The sequence below is a fragment of the Nymphalis io genome, chromosome 30 (genome assembly GCF_905147045.1).
Source record: "Nymphalis io chromosome 30, ilAglIoxx1.1, whole genome shotgun sequence".
NCBI lineage: Eukaryota > Metazoa > Arthropoda > Insecta > Lepidoptera > Nymphalidae > Nymphalis > Nymphalis io.
Window position 1 is genome coordinate 2,807,822 of NC_065917.1, and position 23,867 is coordinate 2,831,688.

At 35.1% G+C, this 23,867-nt stretch overlaps 2 protein-coding genes and 1 long non-coding RNA gene across 3 annotated transcripts in view; 1 reads left to right on the forward strand and 2 right to left on the reverse strand.

Moving 5' to 3' along the window:
* Window positions 1–281: 281 nt before the first annotated feature.
* LOC126780161 (uncharacterized) lies at window positions 282–2,775 on the reverse strand. Its single transcript, XR_007670444.1, has 2 exons — window positions 2,626–2,775; window positions 282–444 (listed from the first exon to the last, which is right to left on the reverse strand). It is a non-coding gene; the product is annotated as an uncharacterized LOC126780161 (long non-coding RNA).
* Window positions 2,776–3,440: 665 nt separating this feature from the next.
* Window positions 3,441–13,231, reverse strand: LOC126779975 (ruvB-like 2). Its single transcript, XM_050504203.1, has 12 exons — window positions 13,098–13,231; window positions 12,744–12,930; window positions 12,348–12,464; window positions 11,989–12,070; window positions 11,472–11,634; window positions 10,945–11,041; window positions 9,881–10,012; window positions 8,441–8,553; window positions 7,176–7,396; window positions 5,137–5,275; window positions 4,340–4,451; window positions 3,441–3,871 (listed from the first exon to the last, which is right to left on the reverse strand). The coding sequence occupies exons 1-12, from the start codon at window positions 13,215–13,217 to the stop codon at window positions 3,840–3,842; spliced, it is 1,515 nt and encodes a 504-aa protein (XP_050360160.1). The 5' UTR covers window positions 13,218–13,231; the 3' UTR covers window positions 3,441–3,839.
* Window positions 13,232–21,530: 8,299 nt separating this feature from the next.
* The window catches only part of LOC126779841 (uncharacterized), a 44,322-nt gene continuing 41,985 nt past the window's right edge, over window positions 21,531–23,867 (forward strand). The window contains exon 1 of the mRNA XM_050503964.1: window positions 21,531–21,604. The gene's annotated coding sequence lies outside the window, so the exon portion shown is untranslated. The remainder of the gene's footprint in view (window positions 21,605–23,867) is intronic.

The following is a 23,867-nucleotide window of genomic DNA, read 5'->3' on the forward strand; positions in this document are numbered from 1 at the left end:
ATCGTGAGGAAACCTGCATGTGTTTAATTTCATTGAAATTATGCCACATGTATATTCTACCAATCTGCATTGGAGCAGCATGGTGGAATAAGCTCCAACCCTTCTCCTCAAAAGGGAAACCTTAGCCCAGCAGTAAGACATTAACAGGCTGTTACTGTACTGTATATGATTTGGTGTTCTATTATTAAAAAGATCAATTCGTTTTTATAAAATAGTTTCACTTCTGGATGTCAAATGTATTTATAAAAAGGAATTGAATTTAATTGAAATAAAACAATATACCTGATTAAATTAATATTTACTTAATACAATTTCATTATATTCTACATATTGATTTTTTCTAAGCGTTTAGTTCTTGTCACGGTAATGTTTAATGTTGACTAGGACCCAAGCGGGGATGGACAGCCAGGCAATCACCATGGAGCCGGCCAGGACAAAAATCTCCTGCAAGGCAAAAATTACATAGCATTAATAATAATTATAATGTTTAAAATCTAAATCAGCGTTATACAAATAGAACATTAAGCATATTCAAGAAGAAAATATTATGTAATATTATAATAGGTCATCTGTCCATTTTAAGTAGAAAAAAACATTGTATTCTAGGCGACAGAGCCCTTCTTATAATGATTGTTTATTTAGTTGACTGCCTCGTTGGTCTAGTGGCTTGATGTAAGTCCGCAGACCCGGTGGTCCTGGGATCAATTCTCAGGTGGGGCCAGTGATTGGGTTTTGCTCTGCAAGTTGAAAGTGTGTACACTCCCGTCCCTCGGAAAACAAGCAAAGCCGTTGGTCTTGTGCCGGATTTCTTTCCGGTCGTGTCGAGTTGCTGTCCCATATATGATTTATAATAATATAAGTATATATAACTAATCAATGGTAACAAAATATTAAATCTTAGATATTAAACTATAGATTGTGTCTAGCTATTAAAACTAAATATGTCAATGATTTATTCCTATTTTTTAAATTTCAATTCGATTCGATCATATATTTTTGACAACCAATCTTTATTGAAAGCAGGGGAAATGCAATGTGTTGTTAATTATATATTATTATTATACTATATTTTGACAAGCCGAAGGTTGTGGGTTCGATTCCCACCCAGGACAGACATTTGTGTACATGAATATGTCTGTTTGTCCTGAGTCTGGGTGTTATTATCTATATAAGTATGTATTTACAAAAGAAAAGTAGTATATGTTTATAAGCTCTGCTTAGTTTGGGATCAGATGGCCACATGTGAATAATGTCCCAGGATATTGTTATTTATATAACTAACACATTATGTAGCATATTATGTGTGTGTATTCTTGTTGGTACAATTTACTGTTTACCGCTTTCACAGATTTCTGTTTAGCCTAAAAGTTGGAATTGGGAGTAATTTTGCAAAATTATTAAAAATATATTATATAAACTTAACACTAACTTAAAGGGTGAAAAGCTGCATTCTTACCACTATTCCATGGTATCATAATTTGCACTGTAGTTAATTTAATTCATAATTAATAAAAAAAACTTTAATGTAAGTAATACTAATGTAAATAAAAAAAAAAAACAATTATAAACCATTTCTTACAATTTCAATGAACTGCTAGCAATTGAATCTTAGATACTAAATCCCATGTCATATTACACTGGCTCACTCAATATTTCAACTAGAACATGTTTAGAATGTTGGTTTGTGACCGGACCCCTCTGAGCCTGCACACATCTATGATGTAGAACATTACTAATTTTGATTACATGTGTTCAATTGAATTGAAGTCTTAACATACATAAATGAATTTTTATTCACACAAGGCCATCTGATCCCAAACTAAGCAGAGCTCGTACTATGGAAACCAGACAGCTGATATACTACATATACTACTTTTGCACATGCTTATACAGATAATTACACCCAGACTCAGGACGAACAGACATGTTTATACACACCAATGTCTGTCCTGGTTTGGAATCGACCCACGACCAGAAGTGAAAGGACAGTATCTACTAACCATGCTAACCGGCTTGTCAATTACTGTAGACATTTTAAAAGATGCCTTTATATGTTAATGTATACAATTAATTTATCACTAATGTATAAGTAATTGGATAAAGCTATTCAGGATTTGATTCAGCTGTTTGTATTTAGTAATTCAAAAGCTCCTTTGATTTCTTTATTTTAATAATAACAAAAGCTTTATACTGTTTTTTTTCATATTATTTAATTAATAACAATGTATTGTTTGAAATGAAATTGCATATTTACTTTCCTATAGTTCTAACGTAAGTTTATTATTTTAAGCTCTATAATTATAAAAAGTTGAAAAGTTTTTTTTATGTAGTAAATAACAAAGAAATACATTAAAAAAATGCTATAAGCAGTAAGCTGTATTCATTCTGTTTGTAATAGTAAATTACGCTAGTCATACACTAATATTAATAGGTACGTGTAAAATAAATTTTAAAGATAACCTATCTTTTTAAAAATTACGTAACAGCCTAAATCATTTATACATTCGTTTTAATTTTCTTAAGCTTTAGTACTAATTGGAATAAAGATATTTTATCCTTCAAGCTACGTATTAATTAAAGGAACTCCTGTTAATGGAAAAATAATAAATGTATACAAAAACTTACACCCTTAGAAACATTGTTCCTCGGTGGGATTGCGACTCCGCTCATGTTTCTCTGTTGGACGACATTCCTAACGATCGACGGGTTGGTCCTGAGAAGGTTCTTGATAGCCAACATTTTGGAAGGTGTATGAATTCAATGAAAATTCTACTAAGAATTTAGTTTAGTCGATAACTCGGGCAATGAAAATTGACTTAGTGTTGCCATTAGTCGATTCCCAAAAAGTTCTATAATTGGTATTGCCATATACAAAATATCACGTTAAATGGTAGAAATATCGTCAAGTTTTATTTACATTTTAGATGTAATAAGTATATATTCAGACTGTTTTAATTTTTAATGTTACATATTATTAATTTTAATATAACTGTAATTATATTCTTTTAAAACAATAAATAAACATTTAATAAGAATTTGACTGCTAACTTGAACGAGTTTAACTTGGGCAAAATGAAATCGGATTAATTGCTACGATTTGTAATTCGGGGGACTAATTATTATAATTCTATAATCTTAATCAAGATTACGATTACTTTTAATTGATTGAGGACTGCGCAGGGATACTCTGGCTGATCGCACGTGGTGATACTTAGTTAAATTCACTTAAGATTAAATATTTCAGTACTGTAATGTTAATATTTGAATAGTGCAGTTTGAGTTCTCAAACTCAAGTGTGTGTGTTAGAACACACCTCTACTCCAATAAAATAATTTCATTTGAAATAAACAGACATAGAAATCGGTCAGGAAGAACTTCATCCCCCCATTTCTATTAGAAAGGGAGGTTATTCAATGTTTAATGTGATTAAAAGTCAAATATTGTGTTATATTTATTTTTATTATAAAATTAGCTTAAAGCTTAACAAAAATCATCCTCTGTAAAGGTGCGTTCAGATTATATAACTTTTAAACGTATACACTGAAAATTAGCAGCTTCAGTGAAGCGACGTCTAGCGACAACATCGTGAGCTACGTCAACTCATCCCTTAACAATATATCACTGATTTATTTGTTTTAACAAGCCTAATTTTAAACATGAAATTTTGCATATTTTTTTAAGGATTACAGAAAGAGACAGCGTATATAACACCTAACCCTCTACTAGTAAACAATATTCCATAGCTTGTGGTTATTTAATCTAAACGCACCCAATGTATTAACACAAAGTCGTGTTGTATAAAGCATTCGGAACAATTGCCACGTTATTGTTTTCACACGTTACTGCGTTACTTCCATCATCTGTGGTGCATCTGTGAAAAAAAATTATTATTATATTATTGGTGTGTAAGTATCTTACTTAAGAGTTCCGTAGACGGTATGGGCTAACTAGGCGTTCGAGCGTGATGACGTCAGCGTGATGTTTGTTATTGAGTGAGTAACTCGGAGCGCACAGCTTTTTTAATAATTGGTTCGCTGATCGCTTAAGCATAAATGTTTAATCTTAGTCATTCATATGAGGATTGAAACTTAAAAATGGGACTCATCATACATCATCATATGGCAATGGCAATGACAACATCATATGGCACAAGTCGTATGCCTTGAAATTAATGACAATTGTCGTTTAAGAGATCAGAGAAAGGATTTTTTCTGAATTGTTGAATTGTGAAAACAATGTCTCTATACCTACCATTGAAACCAATTATAGTTATATCTATATAAATAGTATATTTTTTTACCATTTTAGTATATTTTTTACACATGGCAACACAACTCACCCCCACCGCCGTCGTTGAACATGAACTCGTCTTGATATTCTTTCAGGAACTGTTCGGAACGATGCTCGTCCAAGAACAACGAGTAGACCTTCTTAACATCTTCCATGCTAACCTAGAATATAAAAAAATAAACTTACAGCCTTTTAACGTCCCATTGTCCACAATGATAAGAGGGTAGTATTATATTCTATGATAAAATTCATTCGATTCCATATTACGTTTAGTTATTGCTTTAAAACTCATGTTAATTTCTTTTTTAATAAATCATGCTTATTGTATTGTACAGTATTATATTAATGATAGAAGAGCTTGAAATTAAAATCATATCTATAATTTTAGATTTGTTTATATTTACTCCTTCTGTCATTGGAGTATATTATTATTGAAGAGAGGGGAGGGGAGGGGGGTGTTCTCAATATTTAGTATTGTTGTGTTCCAGTTTGAAGAATGAGTGAGCCGATATAACAAAAACGAGGGACATTACATCTTAGTTAGCAATATATTTCTTACATTGTCTATGAGCGTTAGTGTAGATAGCCCATTTGTCAGTCTGCCTACCTATTTTGATTAATAATCGAAAATTTGACGAGCCATTTGGCGTGGTTGGTAGATACTTGCCTTTAACGCCGAAAATTGTGGGTTCGGTTCCCACCCAGGACAAACATTTGCGTGCATTAACATGCCTGTTCGTCCCGAGTATTTACAAAATAAAAGCAGTATATGTAGTATATCAGTTGTCTGGTTTCCATAGTATAAAAGCTCTGTCTGTCTCAGGATATTATTATTATTATAATTACCTCAGACGCCTTCCTCCGCTTCGCCACCAGTGACGCAGTGGTTATAAGCTGTATCGCGTATCTCAGAGACGTTTCCGTTGCGACCCGGGTGAGCACCGTCAGCGCGTCCGCTGACATTTGACAGTCTTCTTCTTCGCATCTGTAATTAAATTATATATATATATATATAATTAGGCAAAGACAAAACAATACTCTTCTGTTTGACAACCAGCAATTTTTTTTGTTTCTGTACTTAAGTGTTGTCAATAAAAAAAAAACATGCCCGCAATTTTTTTCAGTAATGATTATAGTCGATAATTGGGCAAACACGTAACACGTGACAGATTATATAATATACTTATATTATATAATCTGTCATAAGAATCTAAAATATAGAATAAAAAAATAAAGGCTTATCATACGTCAGAATATAACTGTAATCTGTAGAACACTATGCATGCAGTGTTTGCTTTCAATTGTGTTATATAAAATGCTTCTAATTTCTGTACATCATTTTTTAAGATATAGTTTATGTAAAATCCGCTTTTATGTGATGACCATTAAACCAGCAACCCTTAAATCTACGGCAGTGGTACTGTGGAAACCGCTATCTCAGCAAGCTTTGTACCATTGTTGTGTGATCGAACAATAAGTTCTTTCAGACCGATTTCGGCCACGGCGGCCAATCTCAAGAGAGATTAACCAACTACGCAGGAGATATTACAGTGCACAAATGTGTGCGCAAACACAGGTGCACTCTCTATTCCATAACTCTCATAATCCCATGGGACGTCAATCCGACACGAGCGGAAAGAGTTCAGGCGCAGGACCAACGGCTTAACGTGCTTTCCAAGTCACGGGAGTGTACACACTTCCAACTTCCAGACTCCGGGCTGTTACTAAGAAATTTTCTGACAGATAAACCCAATAACTTTTTACTGGCCCGTTCTGTGAACCCAAGACCTCCGGATCTGCGGCCTTACATCAAGTCGACCATACCGATGTATCATTATTAATTTTGCAAAATTATAATTTACTTCTGTAACTGACATTGTACAATTGTCACAGTCTTATGTTTATATTAATTAAAATATTTTAGGCAAATTTATATCAATCTTATTGCATCCTCAACGGCACCTGTACTTTATTTCATTAGCAAACCTTTATTAAATGAATAAAAATATCCTACTCCGGCTTGAAACAGTTAAAACAAATCAAACACCATTGAAATTTCATGTGTATGCTTAACTCGCATTGGAAAATACTTAAGAGTAAGCTTGAAGCCCCCTTAAAAAGAGTGGATGCATTAGCCCGGGGAAAGGTTATAAGTATAATGTGGTAACCTTTGGAATTACAACTGGACAACAGTTCTAAGTTTGTTTATTTAACGTAAAGTCATCTTGAATTAAAAAGATATTATTGATCGAGATAAAAATAATCTGTGGTACTCATTGTGTGAAGTTGTTATCGGAACTTCGGAAGTGAAATTAAAGTGTATATACGTAGTTAAGTGTAATAGTGTTGTGTTATATACAGAGATATATTAATCGAGAACTGTTTGTATTTTTTTATTTTTTTTTATATAGAATAGGAAGGCCGACGAGCATGTGGGCCACCTGTTGGTAAGTGGTCACCAACGCTCATAGACATTGGCATTGTAAGAAATGGTAACCATCGCTTACATCACCAATGCGCCACCAACCTTGGGAACTAAGATGTTATGTCCCTTGTGCCTGTAATTACACTGGCTCACTCACCCTTCAAACCGGAACACAACAATACCGAGTACAGCTGTTTAGCGGTAGAATATCTGATGAGTGGGTGGTACCTACCCAGACGAGCTTGCACAAAGCCCTACCACCAGTTGTAGTGTGAAATACAGCAGAGATATTAGCAAATCACATAGAACATGTAAACAAAATGTTTGTTTACCTTTTCTCCTCCTACCATTTGAATATAGTACAAGAGTGTACCCAAATTAATTGTGTTCTCAATTCTTCAACTATTTGCTTCTAAGGCTCATGCGTTACTTCTAAACCAAAGATATATTTTGTTCTCACCTTATATTCAATATTTCTCTGAGTTCCTGGTGTGAGTATGGTGTCGTTGGCACAATGATCATCCTGTCCAGCAGGTCGAGGGGTATCCCATGGGGACTCTTGTAGTTCGTCCCTCTGATTCGTGTGATGCCTCTATTCGTTGCCATGATCACGACCGGAGCCGTTTCAGACTCTAAGGCACGGTTTAGGAACGAGAAGCACTCGATGTCCAGCATGTGGGCCTGTCGGTATGAAAATTTAATCAATTGAAATTAACAAAGAGATTTTAATGTGTCTTATGTATGTGAGAGACTATCAAAAGATACTGCTCGTGGTGGTGAGTGGTCGACATACCATCTTCCTCTAGCCTTTTCCAACCACAAGATGTGTAAAGTACAAATAAATTTGTTGCATTTAATTGATATGACTTAATTAATGTCGAGATCTTGAGTAATAGAATGTGTTCTGATCGAATTGTTTTATTTTGTATTTGGTTCGTTGATATGATCGTGGGTTCGAACCCGGGCAAGCACGACTGAATTCTCATCTGCTTAATTTGTGTTTATATTTCATCCCGTGCTTGATTGACGGTGGAGGAAAACATCGTGAGGTAACCTGCATGTGTCTAATTTCACTGAAATTCTGTCACATGTGTATTCCACCAACCCGCATTGGAGCAGCGTGGTGGAATAAGCTGCAAACCTTCTCATGCAGTGCAGTAGCAGTGGGACATTCGCTGTTACTATTGTAAGCTTTAAAAAGGAGCTCATTTCTACTACCTACCCGCTACCCTTTGCATCACGTTATCCACGTAATCCTAATATTATAATTTTTTTTTTTTTTTTTTATAGAAAAGGAAGGCGGACGAGCATATGGGCCACCTGATGGTAAGTGGTCACCAACGCTCTTAGACATTGGCATTAAGAAATGTCAACCATCGCTTACATATCCAATGCGCCACCAACCTTGGGAACTAAGATTTTATGTCCCTTGTGCCTGTAATTACACTGGCTCACTCACCCTTCAAACCGGAACACAACAATATCAAGTATTGCTGTTTTGCGGTAGAATATCTGATGAGTGGGTGGTACCTACCCAGACGAGCTTGCACAAAGCCCTACCACCAGTGATGCCTAAATAAGTTTGTTTATTTGTATATTTGCTACACTTTCCAATGTTAACTAAACCGATCATTCAATTTTGAATACACAGTCAGGGAAAGACTCACACCTGCTCGCCCGCCTCACACGTAAACTACAACTACAAAACTTAAATGAAGATCATACCTCATCAATGAAGAGTACTCCGGGTATCATCTCCGCTTTCCCCTCCTCCCTCCATTCGGCTACTTTACTATTTATTTGTTCACGTATCTCAGATTTTATCTCGCCCGTGTCACCTGGAATACGTTATGACATAGTACATATAAGCGACTTTTGAAAAGTTTCATATGGATTACAATTTATATGCATATTAATTGACTGCCTCTTTTTAGTACTTGGTATTACTGTGTTCCGATTTAAAGGGCGGGTGAGCCAGTGTAATTACAGGCACAGGGACATTAACATGGCCGAGATGGCCCTGTGGTAAGAACGCGTGAATCTTAACCGATGATCGTCGGTTCAAACCCGGGCAAGCACCACTGAATTTTCATGTGCTTAATTTGTGATTATAATTCATCTCGTGCTTTACGGTGAAGGAAAACATCGTGAGGAAACCTGCATGTGTCTAATTTCACTGAAATTCTGCCACATGTGAATTCTACCAACCCGCATTGGAGCAGCGTGGTGGAATAAGCTCCAAACCTTCTCCTCAAAAAGAGGAGAGGAGGCCTTTAGCCCAGCAGTGGGACATTCACAGGCTGTTACGGTTACGGTACGGACATTAACATCTTAGTTCCCAAGGTTCGTGGTGCATTGGCGATGTAAGCGATGGTTAACATTTCTTACAATGCCAATGTCTATGGGCGTTGGTGACCACTTACAATCAGGTGGCCCATTTGCTCGTCCGCCTACCTATACTATATAAAAAAAAAACCCTATAACTTTCTGTTTATTTTATTTATTAAGTTCGCAATACTGGATACAATAAATTAGGTGGTAGATACAGGAACACAATAAATAAGAATAAAATAATTAATTGTGTCCGACTAGATGCAAACACAGTGTGCAAATATATATATTTTGAGAGCCGGTTGGCATTGTTGGTAGATATTTACCTTTCACGGCGAAGGTTGTGGGTTCGATTCCCACCCAGGGCAAACATTTGTGTGCATGAACATGTCTGTTTGTCCTGAGTCTGGGTGTAATTATCTATATAAGTATGTATTTACAAAAGAAAAGTAGTATATGTAGTATATCAGTTGTCTGGTTTCCATAGTACAAGCTCTGCTTAGTTTGGGATCGGATGGCCGTGTGTGAATAATGTCCCGGGATATTATTATTATATTATATATTACAAGAGTTACTAGTTTAACTTTAATTAAATATAGAATAGAATAAAACAATATAGCTTTAGTAATATAATATAAAGTATATACATTTCAAACTGGAAATAAAAATAATAAACAATGATGCCGATAAAAGATATTTAAAAAAAAAAAGAAAGAGACCTTGTTTTAAACCAGGGTTTGAACCCAGAACCTTGAGATGAGCGACCTCTTAATCCAGCCACTAGATGAACGAGGCAATTATACTGTTTATATAATGTTTCTAACAATCACTTACCAGAAAATAGTGCTAGAAATCCATGAGTTCTTGAATTGATAACATCGACTTCGTGTAATGTCACCGTGTGGACGACTTCCTTCCGCTTCTGGAGTTCCCCCTCCGGACACTGAACGAAGCGCGCTTGCTGACCTGATGATAGAAAATATATGTATATATATGTTAGAGATCCTTGGGGGAGGCCTTTGTCCAGCAGTGGACGTCTTTCGGCTGGTGATGATGATGATGATATGTTAGAGATAATCAATTTACTCGGGTATACGACTTCATCTATTTAATTAGAATAGTAAATGGTGGAGAAAGTTTCAGTATATAATCTATATATATGACGGGAGTCAAGCGGTTGGCGTGATTGGCAACAACTTGCCTTTCACGCCGAAGGTTGTGGGTTCGATTCCCTCCCAGGAAAGACATTTGTCTGCGTGAACATGTCTGTTTGTCCTGAGTCTGGATGTAATTATCTATATAAGTATGTATTTACTAAAGAAAAATAGTATATGTAGTATATCAGTTGTCTGGTTTCCATAGTACAAGCTCTGCTTAGTGTGGGATCAAATGGCTGTGTTTGAATAATGTCCAACGATATTATAAAAAACAATAACTGGCTGGCATTTCAACGTGCAGCCCAAACTACTGGAGCTAGCACTATGAAAATTTGCAAACGCGTTGGGTTTTTTTACACAGCAGGTTAGCACTAAGAAAGGGTTTTTGAAAATTTAACCCCAAAGGTAGTGAAAAAGGGTGTGAAAATCCTTCATTTTTGAAGAAAGAGGTATTTAACAAATCTGAATTACAACAGGTAAAAGTAGGTGTTACTATGTAAGTAGCTGTGCTTCGCAGTTTCACTGATTTTAAATTAAGATTATTTGGCACTTCATTTCATGTAGATATAATATAGCTGTGAAAATATTTTGAGCTCAGGTGCATCTCAAAAGAGACTTAACTAAGGTCGTCTCACTGAGCCCATATATGAGCTCAATTGTTTTTAATAGTTATGTTAGTTATGCTTTCAAGGTTAGTCGGATCAACAGCAGTACCCGCTACAGAATAAAAAAGGTTAATACCCGTTGCGTCGTAGTCTCTAGCGCGTGCAAAGCTTCTTCCCAACTTATTAATCTTCCCCGTAGCTTTGTCTATTGTTATTACGTCACCGGCTTGAACCTAAAACGAAGTTTTATGAACATTATATTTATTTATTTATTTCTGATTCACAAAAACAGATCATAATTCACATTCGTACAATTAATAATTACAAGGGAGCATGAGGTGTGTATTTGTACTGATAATTGTTTTTTTTTATAGAATAGGAAGGCGGACGAGCATATGGGCCACCTGATGGTAAGTTGTCACCAATGCCCATAGACATTGGCATTGTAAGAAATGTTAACCATTGCTTACATCACTAATGTGCCACCAACCTTGGGAACTAAGTGTCTGTAATTTCACTGGCTCACTCACCCTTCAAACCAGCACACAACAACACCAAGTACTGCTGTTTTGCGGTAGAATATCTGATAAATGGGTGGTACCTACCCAGACGAGCTTGCACAAAGCTCTACCACCAGTAATGAATATAATTAGTGCTGCCCACCTTCTCCTTCAGCAACGAGTCAATCATCTTCGTGCCCATGTCGTAGTTGGTCTCCATGTCTGTGGTCTTCAGCGTGAGTCGTCCGGATCTCGCGCCTCCTCCCCCAGCCGATCGCTCCACCACCACCTCCACGACTTCACCCTCGATTATCTCGGATTCCTCTCTGGAAAATTAGTTAGTAAAATTAGCAACTCAAGAACAAATAATTCATAATACAGAACGAGTATGTTTGAATTCTTTTATTATATAGATGATTTAGGAAAATGGAGCAATTGTATGGTATCTCGGAGACCATGAAAGGAACCATGGTGAAAATTGATGATGTTCTCCTGAACTTACTTACAGAGGGCACGAGAGAGCATACAATTATAATCATAATTCATTCTTGTAAAAAATAATTAAATGTTTTTTTTATCATATATATTGTTAATTAACACTTTTGAAGGATTTTTGCAGAAACTGAATTCCAACACTGGAAGGCATATGTTTTGCTAGCAATAAATAAAATAGAGCTTACTTGATCCGTATTCCTATTGACTTCCTTATACATTGTGTCAATGCTTCTGTTTTGCTCATTTCGAGAGAGTATATTTCTGATCCTGTAACAGACATATATACAACTATATAAGTAAGAGGAAAAACAGCTTGCATATAAGCGGATTCCCGTAGCAGGTTAAGCTGAGCCACCTACTTTTGGCCATTAATTTAATTTTAGTTTTAACTATAAATATTTATTTAGATTAGATTAAGTACAGTAGAACCTCGATTAACCGAATCAATTGCAACCGAGGTTAGTTCAGATAATTAAAATTAAATTGAACCTGGACAACACTTATCAATGTAGCATAAATCAAATAAAGAACCACTAACACTTACCGGCCATGCTTGTAAACGGTGTATCGGGACCCAGAGCTTGAGCTAAGCCCATAGCAATAGCCGTTTTCCCCGTTCCTGGCTGACCGGCAAGTAACACAGCTCGGCCTGCTATTTTACCTGTAAATAAAATTACAACATGTTGATCATGTCCAATTTCAATCGAAGAGTAGTCAACTGCAAGGGCGATATTATAGTTCGTTTGTTGCACAAACAGAGATTAATGGGATGGCAATCCTATTATATTGTGAATGTATGTCTTGTGAGGGTATTTCCTTGAAACAGATGCAGCAAATTTTACTGCATTTCAGCATTTCTATTCACTATTTATACAAAAATTGTTTATTTCACGCATTAGGTCACTTGATTTGGTTGCTATGGTAACGGCTTCGTTTTTACCTTCTCGAATCATCTGCAGGATGACGCCAGCTGCTTTCCTCGCCATCTTCTGGCCCACCATGCCCTGCGATATAGCTCGTGGTTCCAAAGCATCGTCTAATCCGAGCCCGCGTATGTGAGAATGAGCGCCGATGCGTTCTATGCGAGTTATTGACCTAACTTCTTGTACTTGCGCCGCTGCTAATGACTGGAATTACGTTTTAAAACATTTAAATTACAAATAGAAGGTGTAAATATTTTTAAAAGACAAAAAATCACACGATATTATAGGTTATGTTACTAATGTTTACACTTATTTAGTATTATTTGTTCTTATAAAGAAATTAGTAGTATAACACATTTTACTCTACTTACAGCCATTTTCAAGAAACACTTATTTGTTAAGAAATTACTTGTGTAACAAATTACAAACTTTTTATAAAATGCGCTGTTGCCGCAAAAATCAAACAATGAATGACAGTTAAAATGTAACATGACATTTGTAAACTGTTTGGAAACCGTTGCCCGGAAACAACAATTTAAATTATTAAAAAACATTTGATGACTAATAATAATTATTTATTTTTAAAATATTTATATTTTTAAAATATTTAGCAGGATGAGTATAAAGCCGTGACATTAAAATAAATTATAGCTTTCTTACTAAGTAATAAAATTAAGAACATTGATAAATACTTAAATTAGGAAGATGTAAATTAAAAAATATATATAATTTTTTTTGTACTTAAATGATCTTTACACGATTATAATAACATGTGTGAGAATATTATGATTATATCATGTAAACTTTTTTTTTTATAAGCAAATCAATCTGGGCGCTCTCGTATAATTCTTGCTCCGTCCGAGTTTTGACAATGTTCACGTCGCCGGTTCGTTATTGCGGGCGACTCTTTTGCGATACGCGCATTGATAATTTGTATTTATTTTATCCTTCCTTGTGATTTGACGCCCCACATATGTTCTTTTACTTATAATAATATTAGAACGATTATTAAAATAAGAGTAGTATTTTAGTATTTTTTTATGTATTTGATTTAGTCTAATTTAATATAATTTAATGTGATTGATTTCTTTTGATTAGTGTGAATTTGAATTGATTTGATTTAATTCAAATTTTATTTTGATTTAATTATTTAGACTTGATTTAAATAATTTTAGTTTAATTTGGTATTATAATTAATTTGGAATTAATTTAATCTAATTTATAATATGTAAAAGCTGTAGAATATTATTATTGTAATTTTTGTCTTTTTACTATTTATTGTTTTGTATGTATGATCCCTGTTTGGCCGAAATAAATGATTTTATTATTATTGGTAGCGCTTATAGCGATGTAAGGAGCCTACTTTTAATGAAATAATCTGTTACTGGAAAAAACCTTTTTTATGTAAAAGGGAGGCAACACCGGAGTGCTTACAGGTCCGTTGTCGGCCTTAAAGGAATGAGTGGGCTTAAGTTTTTCTTGAAGGTTTCTATGTCATAACAGTTCGGAAATGTCGCCGGATAATTTGGTTCCACAGAAATGGCAAGAAATGCTTTAAAAATAGCGTAGTAGTGGATTTCCAGACGTCGAGATGGTATGGATGGAATGGATGGAATGGTTCCTCAGATCATTCTCCGTAAAAGATGCGATAGAAGATGCAGAGTGATAATGACATCTCTCCCGCCCAGAGATGAGAGCATTACTCCATGTAAAGCTGTTTTTTAGCCTTTTCGAAAAAATTTTGACGTGAAGTACTGACACCTTGTTGAGCACACAAAGCTTTTAGAGGCTCATTTGGCTTCACCTTTCAATAGACGGAACCTAACGTCCTGATACTGGATTTGGTAGCGAGGCGGTATTCACAATATGAAGGGATGGTCATTTTAGAAGTCATCGCGGTCTAAAGGTGACATTTTAGAAGTCATCGCGCTAATTTGGACGTATTGAGCTTGAGTTGTATGAAGTTTGGTTGGCCCCAATCTCAGGCTTTAGTTAATAACTTGTTATTTCAGACACAAGTTTATACTCGTCGACGTGTTCCCGACAAATATTTGCGCGGCCGGTGTATAAGTTGTCTACAATGTTGTCCTCTGCCAACATTGAAAGATGCTAATTTGGACATGTCATTAAAATACAGAAGAAGCAAAATAGGTGGCAGCTTTACGTTTAATTATATACTGTAACATGGCGATTCAAAAGTCCCCATATAAGCCTATTTAAATGACATTTGTATCATATGTACTTAGACTACGTTTTAATTCAATTTCAATGGATCATTGCTGATACAGAGTTGTTTACCAATAAACCTAAGATTAACGTTGAAATGCATTTTCCATCGATACAAACTCTTATGACAGCACTATCCCACACAGATTTTAGAAAGCTGTAGTGAACGACACCGGCGCTCGTCCAGCAAACACTAACAAGTAACTTTTTCTGATTCAATTTTCGTTTAGCGCAGGATTTGGCCGGGTCTCCAGGGTTCAGCCGTGCGACGTGCGCTTCCGATTATCCTACAGTATCCACTTTTTATCACAAGTAATGATTCGATTTAAAATCCCTTCATTATTGTGTCGGTTAAGCAAAGTAACACAGCAGTCGATGCGTGTTTCCAAGTTCAATTCACTCAATTCATGCGGTAGCCATCGTTCCAGTTTTTTTACTTTCCCGATTTGCTTCAAGTGGTTTTATACAGTTTTATCACTTACTCTAAAGCCTGTAGCTGTCTCTGAAGTGCTTTGTGATGGATCCGCTTCCACAATAGCCTTTAATTCTTCATTTTCCATTTTGGTCTCCGGCCGATACGGGGTTGGTTCTGAAGGTCGAAATTTCTAGAAAGAAAACGTTGAAACTAAAAACATACCGTGCTTTTGCGACACCAGCGCCGTACACATCATTAATCCTTCGAGCCGTTTCTGCAAAATTGGTGCCAGGTAGAACTCGTAGTACTTACTACGTACGTACGTCGTGCTACTACGGTACATACAACAGCTTATAAAAAAATATAACAAATAAAAATATTAAACGGTTATCAGGGAGATCGACAATCTCTTTAGTATACTTAACTAGTTTTTTATATACGAATAATATTAAGAGTAAGAACACGTGAATCTTAACCGATGATCGTGGGTTCAAACCCGGGCAAGCACCATTGAATTTTCATGTGCTTAATTTGTGATTATAATTTATCTCGTGCTTTACGGTTTAGGAAAACATCGTGAGGAAACCTGCATATGTCTAATTTCACTGAAATTCTGTCACATGTGTATTCCACCAACCCGTACTGGAGCAGCGTGGTGGAATAAGCTCCAAACCTCTTCAAAAAGGGAGAGGAGGCCTTAGCCCAGCAGCGGGACATTAACAGGCTATTACGGATTAAAACAGTCATGGAAGAGCCATATGTTCAATGGCTAGTTTCCACCAGCAAGCCAAATTTTCGGAAGAATAAAATAACAACTTACAGATTTAGAACTTGCAAAGGCTATAATATAATTCGTATATGAAAACTAATCAAGTCAGACCTTAGGCTTCAATATATTATCCTAAGTTAAAAGAAGAAATGATATTTTAAGTTTTTATAAAATATTTTATGTTGTAAATAAATTTCAGAACTGACCATTGAACTTGACACCCATTTAGATCTCACTTCTTTTGTCGTTGTAGTCAACAACCAAGGCATGTACCATAATATTGAACTGGCTCTCATTTCACATTTATGTTTTTGATGGGACATCATTACTTTTTGTACAGAAATTATCTAGTAATTTTTTATCATTTAATAACTATTTATAACTAAGAGTATAACTTACACTATTGATGTGCGCAAAATATTGAAATAATATTTAATACTAAATCCCAGTTAAAAACGCAATAAATACGAAAGTCGACGATACTCTCAGTTATAAGTACTAAATCTGATATGTTTGCATTAAAAAAAAACAATTATTCCAGTCGTTAGACCGGCTGTTATCAATTTTGATTGCTGATTACATTACAGGCACTATAAGTAAGTGTTTCTAATAGAATCAATTAATTGATAAATTATAATAAAATGATAAAAATTTACTGGTTTCAGATTTATTCCTTTGTATTCACCCAGCTACCTATCTGGATACGAAATTTGAACTTTCTAGATCATCTGGAACTGCGTTAGAGTTTTTATCTATAGGACAGTCAGTGATTATAATGACGATTTTTGGACGTTAATATCTAAATAACCGTTTGAGGTGTTTATGAAATTTAGAACACATATGTACCTCGCAGGTCTTAATATATAAGCCAAATTTGACATGTCTATGTGAAATAGTTTTTGAGTTAAAGTGCTGCACTGCTGGGCTAAGGCCTCCTCTCCCTTTTTGAGGAGAAGGTTTTGGAGCTTATTCCACCACGCTGCTCCAATGCGGGTTGGTGGAATACACATGTGGCATAGTTTCAATGAAATTAGACACATGCAGGTTTCCTCACGATGTTTTCCTTCACCGAAAAGCACGAGATGAATTATAAATAGAAATTAAGCACATGAAAATTCAGAGGTGCTTGCCCGGGTGTGAACCCACGTTCATCGGTTAAGATTTACGCGTTCTTACCACTGGGCCATCTCGACTATTTTTGAGTTATGAAGGAGTTAAAAGTAGCTCCAAATGGTTCGTGTAATATTAATCAATGTTATGTCGGTATTACAAACTAAATAAGATTTTTTTATATTTTATATCAGCTCGCTATGCACACACACCGTCTTCATTTCGCGCCAATAAATCCAATATACATTATTGTAATTTCCCGCGCTCCGCGATGTGTCACCCGTGATGACAGATAATATATACACAGATAATATATATTTATATTATAAAATACTATAAATATTGTTGTAGGTGTACCTACACTTATAATGAAAATTTAAAAGACGTGTAAAAATTTAATAATATAGATTCGAAATGTCATAAAAATTGTATAATACTATTTTATTAGGAGTTTTAACAATCACGTTCAGCGTATTATAACAAACAAATATCCCGGTAGGGCTTTGTGCAAACTCATCTGGATACCACCCTCCCAGATAATCTATCGCAAGCATTAAGTATTATTGTGTTCCCGTTCGAAGGGTGAGTGGGACAGTAACAACATGTATAAGGGACATAACATCGTAGTTCCTAAGCTTACAATGTTGATGTCTTTGGGCGGTGGAGACCACTTATCTGGTGGCCCATTTGCCTGTTTTTCTACCTATATAAAAATAAGCCACGCGGACAATTATTTTAATGACATTCTTTAATGGCGTTAAAGCATGACACGTATACTATTATTATAAAGAGGTAAAGTTTGTGACGTTGTAGGGGGTAATCTCTGGATCTACCGAATTATTTTTGAAAATTCTTTCACCAATCGAAAGCCACATTATTTGTGAGTGTCATAGGTTATGTATTTACCCATAAAATGAAAAGACTTTCGTGGTAGTCGGATTTGCAAAGTAAGTCGGAGAAAAACGGTCGAACGAAAACGTTTTTCACGAACGCTGCCTTTACGATGAGAGGTATATGATTGAGTTCTAAAGAAAAGTTGTAGAGCTTGATAATGCCTACAAAAAAGTCAGCGACAGCATATGTCTAACTTTTATATTTAAGTCACAAAAAGGAGTTTCTCGTATTAAAAAAATAATTTAAATCATTAGGTCATATTATCAACAATTATGAATTCTTATCAAAATAAGTAAACTTATCGTCTCAAGTGTTTAAAACAAAAGACTTTTTCCTTTTACTGCATATAATTTGACGAAAGGTTCAAGAGATAACGACATAGGTATGGGACCGCGACTGTGTCGTAATCTATTCGGTGATTTCTATTGGATTTTTTTTATATACAACACGTCAATCTATTTAGAAATAAATTGCTTTATCACTAAGGAAACTTTATTTAGATAAAATTGGTTTTTAAGATATGTTTTTTGGTTGCATAGTTTAAGAGATAATTTTAAATATCAAATACGCGAGACAATTTTCTTAATGTTCGGCCAACGCGACTTTTGGCAGTCAGGAAATAAATCATAGCACTCAGTACTAACCGAACCGCAATCATAATTTCATCACAAGTAAAAATGTTTACCGCCCAACGAAGTGGGCACGGGTCAGCTAGTTAACTATATATTTATAACAAATATGTTTAAAAGTAACGTACTGTAATGTCCCACTGCTGGGCTAAAAATGTTTCGAGCTTGCACGCTGCTCCGATTCGAGTTGGATACAAATTATCATCATAAACATGCAGGTGTTGGCACGATGCACGAGGCACGATGTTATCCTCCAACATGAGATGAATTATGAACGAGATTAAGCACATGAAAATTCAATAGCACTTTTCCGAATTTGAACCATTCGGAAAATTTGAAATATTCGGTTAAGATTCACGTCTAAGCACTAAGCCATCTCGGCCCTATTTAAAAAAAAGTTTTGTTAACTTTTAGATGTTTGATAAATATTTTGTTTACATGCAATTAAGTGATGTTTTTCATCTATTTGTCTAGATTATCCGTTATTCTTTTCATCAACCCTAAACATGTCCCCTGGTGCTCTAGATATTTATGCCCTAGCGACTAGGAAGTAACTGCCAAAACCTTAAACAGCGCTACCATGTGTCTTAAAAAGTATTAAAAAAAAAGAATAGTTTTTTTTTTTTATAAACTGACAATTTATGTTTTTTTAAATATAGTATCGGTTGATAATTTGTGTAAAAATTACAGTAAAGTTTTTAAAAAATATATCTGATATAATTTTTTAAATGGCTGTTGGCCAGTAACGTATAACATTGACATCTGTCAAATTTTTTTTCTGTGATATATTTTATTTAAAAATCGAGTTGCTTCTTTTATTTACGTAACCTCCTATAGAATATTTAAATTTTGTGTCATTCTAGTTTAATCTATACCGTAACAATTTTATTATATTTTGTATTTCAATTTATATTGCCAAAGCGAGTAAATACAAAAATGTTAAATTGAAACTAAGAACAATGATAATATATAATTAGTTTTTAAGCTCCGAAAGGAAGTATATTACAAGTTTATGATGCTCTGACGTACCGACGCTTGTATTAAAATATTACTAAATATTTAAAATATAACACATTACATTTTTTTTTTACTTTTTAGAGTTATTTAAATTTATTGTTTCTTATTATTGTTAAATTTTTTACTGGTGGTAGGGCTTTGTGCAAGCTCCTCTGGGTTGGTACCACCTACTCATCTGATATTCTACCGCGAAACAGCAGTACTTGGTATTGTTGTGTTCCGGTTTGAAGGGTGAGTGAGACAGTGTGTTAACAGACACAAGGGACATAACATCTTAGTTCCTAAGGTTGGTGGCGCATTGGCGATGTAAGCGATGGTTAACTTTTCTTACAATGCCAATGTCTATGGGCGTTGGTGACCACTTACCATCAGGTGGCCCATATGCTCGTCCGCCTACCTATACTATAAAAAATTATTGTAACATTATTTTAAGTATAATTTTTATTTAAAACTCGACAACACGAATAATAATGGTCTACAAAAAACGTTTCTTTCGTAATACATATAAGACTATTGGTTTAAACGGCGCACGCCAATAAAGCTCCCAGTCGGCATGTTTTTCAGTCACCTTCAACAATCATCGTCATACTGAGGGGCCGGTTGGCGTGCTTGGTAGATAATTGCCTTTCACGCGGAAGGTTGTGGGTTCGATTCCCACCCAGGACAGACATTTGTGTGCATGAAATCATTCTGTTCGTCCTGAGTCTGGGTGTAATTATCTATATAAGTATGTATTTACAAATGAAAAGCAGTATATGTAGTATATCAGTTGTCTGGTTTCCATAGTACGAGCTCTGCTTAGTTTGGGATCAGATGGCTGCGTGTGAATAAAGTCCCGGGATTTTATATTATACTTCAGTAATATTTCAATATTAATGATTTTAGTTGACAGAAGTGAGTTACAGCATCTCGCGCGTAACGTCTGATCAGCAAAAATCGAGCGTAATTGAAAGAAATTTAATTCGTTTATTTGTTTTATTTTGGATACTTACAACCTGGGTTTCTTCAAACGTGGCGTGAAGAGGCATCTTGCGGGCTGGCAAGGCGGGGGCGGCTAGTGCAGAACATTCTTCCCGACTGTACTGGCTACTACTACGTCGTCGCGTTTGGACTCTACTACCACTTACCATCAGGTGGAGTGGAGTCATGGGCTTTCCCGGTATATATATAAAAAAATATATACATTACTAGCAGACCTGTCGTGCAGCGCCATCTAACGGGTTCAATTATATTTTCAATCCATCCATGAATTGTACACACAAAATTTTATCCAATTCGGTCCAATCGTTTTAGGAGTTAGGTGACAAACACATATACAGAAGAATTTTATACATTTATAAATTTCGTCTCCATTTAAGAACTTGCTCAAACTAATTTAGAATTAAACAATTAAATGCCAATGTTTTCCATAAAATTCCTTCCCTTAATTAGTTTAATAGAGTTTTAGGAAGATATGTATAATTTTAATAAAACTATTGCAATGTAAAACATAATTATGATATATTTTTTAATACTATAGTTCTATGATCGAGAACAAATAGTCGCCCTTCACGAAGCAACCCTGATTCGAAGGGTTCCACACATCCACATAGCATCGTACACACAGAAAACAAACATCTCGTTCTAACCGATAACAATACAGATGTAGCTATCTCTTTCCCTCTCCGCTATTGTCGGAAAATCGATTCGTGTTCGCATTTTCCTTCGCGGCATCAGCACGATCGCTCGTGCCCGTGATATCGCCGTTTTGTGATTTTGTGATAATTAATAATAATTTAATTGAGTGCAGTGTTGATCGTGTTATTTTCGGAAACTAAGGTGAATATATTTATTTTATTACAGATTATAAATAATTAGTTTAATGTATGTAAACATGTTGACGTATTTACTTACGATGTGATTGCACTCAGCGTTTTATTATTCGTATCGGTCAAAATTTGATAATCATTATTGAAAATTTCCAATTTTATATATGGAACTTCAACTCTTATTTTTTTGTTATTGATAAAACTACAGCTCAATAGCAATCAAACAAAAAAAGTATGATTGAAAAATCGATGAGAAAAAGGCACTAAAATATTTTGCCTTTGCCTATTAATATATATTCTTAATTATAAGTAATTATCAAAATATTTTGTTATGTTATGTTGATAGAACGTAAAACCGATTCTGAACGAAAGAACCGTCAGTTCAATCGTAGTTACTCTTTCATGGATTATAAATGAATTAATTATATGCAATTTCGTTTATTTTTAAAGTAGAAATTATTTTAATGTCATGGTTTCGTTGTTTGTTAAGTTTAAGTAAGTAACAGCCTGTAAATGTCCCACTGCTGGGCTAAGGTCTCCTCTCCCTTTTTGAGGAGAAGGTTTGGAGCTTATTCCACCACGCTGCTCCAATGCGGGTTGGTGGAATACACATGTGCCAGAATTTCGATGACATTAGACACATGCGGGTTTCCTCACGATGTTTTCCTTCACCGAAAAGCACGAGATGAATTATAAACAGAAATTAAGCACATGAAAATACAGAGGTGCTTGCCCGGGTTTGAACCTACGTTCATCGGTTAAGATTCACGCGTTCTTACCACTGGGCCATCTCGACTTACTTTGCCATCTCGACTTTAATATTCAAGGCAAAAAGTAATACATATAGCCCCACACCACACTGGGTAAAGATTTCTCTCTTTTAGGGGTTCGGAACGTATCCGATGTGTTTATGTTTTTTTACGTACAGAGAATATGAGTAAAAAACTGGGTATCAATTTTAATAATATATAACGATTACAATACGTTCCCGATTCAATTCCAATCCAACTTTGACTAATCTATATTTATTAAAAAAAAAAAACATGAAGACTAAATCTATCAAACCAACGGATACATTTATAATAACGGTCGAGATAATAAAAGAATTAACGTTTTCTAAATTCAAATTTAAAAAACATATTATTTTCACACATAAACACGAGGGCTCGTCAATGTGTGTCATAAACACGTATTGGGAAAGCGTGGTGGAATGAGAGCCAATCCTTCTCCCCAAAGAGAGAGAGAGAGAGATAGTTAGCCCAGCGTCGGGCTACTTTTACTGGCGGTTAATTAATAACAATTAAGAAAATTATATATAATAATAAACGAGACTATGTAATGCCTAACAGAAAAATAGCTACTAAACCAATATATAACTTATATGAATGATGCAGCGAGTTTCGGAGAAAGCTTTTGTATATAATATTATTATAATAGTAATTGCTTTTTGAATTTAGACTATTTATTGGACAAGCGTGAATATCATAGTCTTTTTAAATATAAATATTATGAAGCGAATGACCGTTTCGTTGATCTAGTGGCTTGATAGTGGGCGCAGATCCCGAGGTCCTGGGTTTGAATCCCGGGTCGGGCGTTTAAAATCTAGTGAGTTTCTGTCGAAGATTTTCAGTAGCAACCCGGAATCTGAAAGTCGGAAGTGTGCACACTCCTATGCCTCCAAATTATGTGGATGAGGAAATAGAGAGTGCACCTGTGTTTGCACACACTTGTGCACTATAATATGTCCCGCGCAGGTTGCTCTCTTGAGATTGGCCGCCGTGGTCGAAATCAGTCAGGTGGATTATCATCATCATGAAACGAAACCTTAAGGTACATAATATACATAAATACCTATTTTAAGGATATACAAATCTAATAATATGAAAAATGTATTTCGTTCGGAATTGCAGTCTCATTCCATTCCGGAAATTGCCAATTTTACACGAATTCGCGTCCTGTAAACCAATTCTGTATGATTCGAAACTCGACGCTCGATTCGATCGAATGTTAAATAATTTACTTAATATCGAAAAATATGAGAATTTATGTGTGCATGTGTATCGTTTATCGATCTCACGCACACATTAACGCCCTTACAATAATAAATCTTAACAGACGTCATTTAACGCTCGAAATCTTACGCTCGAAGTCTCATTCGGGTACCGTGTACATAGTGGTGAGATGTTTATACATAAAAACTGAGTTTTTTCACATCTTTAAAACGACTAAACATTAAGAAATTGCAATAACTGAATTAATAATATTAGGTCCTT

Coding starts and splice junctions, on each gene's coding strand:
- LOC126779975 (XM_050504203.1), bottom strand. CDS start 13,217: ATGTTACATTTTAACTGTCATTCATTGTTTGATTTTTGCGGCAACAGC. Junction 12,465..12,743: donor CCTGCAGATGATTCGAGAAG/GTAAAAACGAAG, acceptor TTTTATTTACAG/GTAAAATAGCAGGCCGAGCT. Junction 8,554..9,880: donor ATTTCTAGCACTATTTTCTG/GTAAGTGATTGT, acceptor AACGTATTCCAG/GTGACACGGGCGAGATAAAA.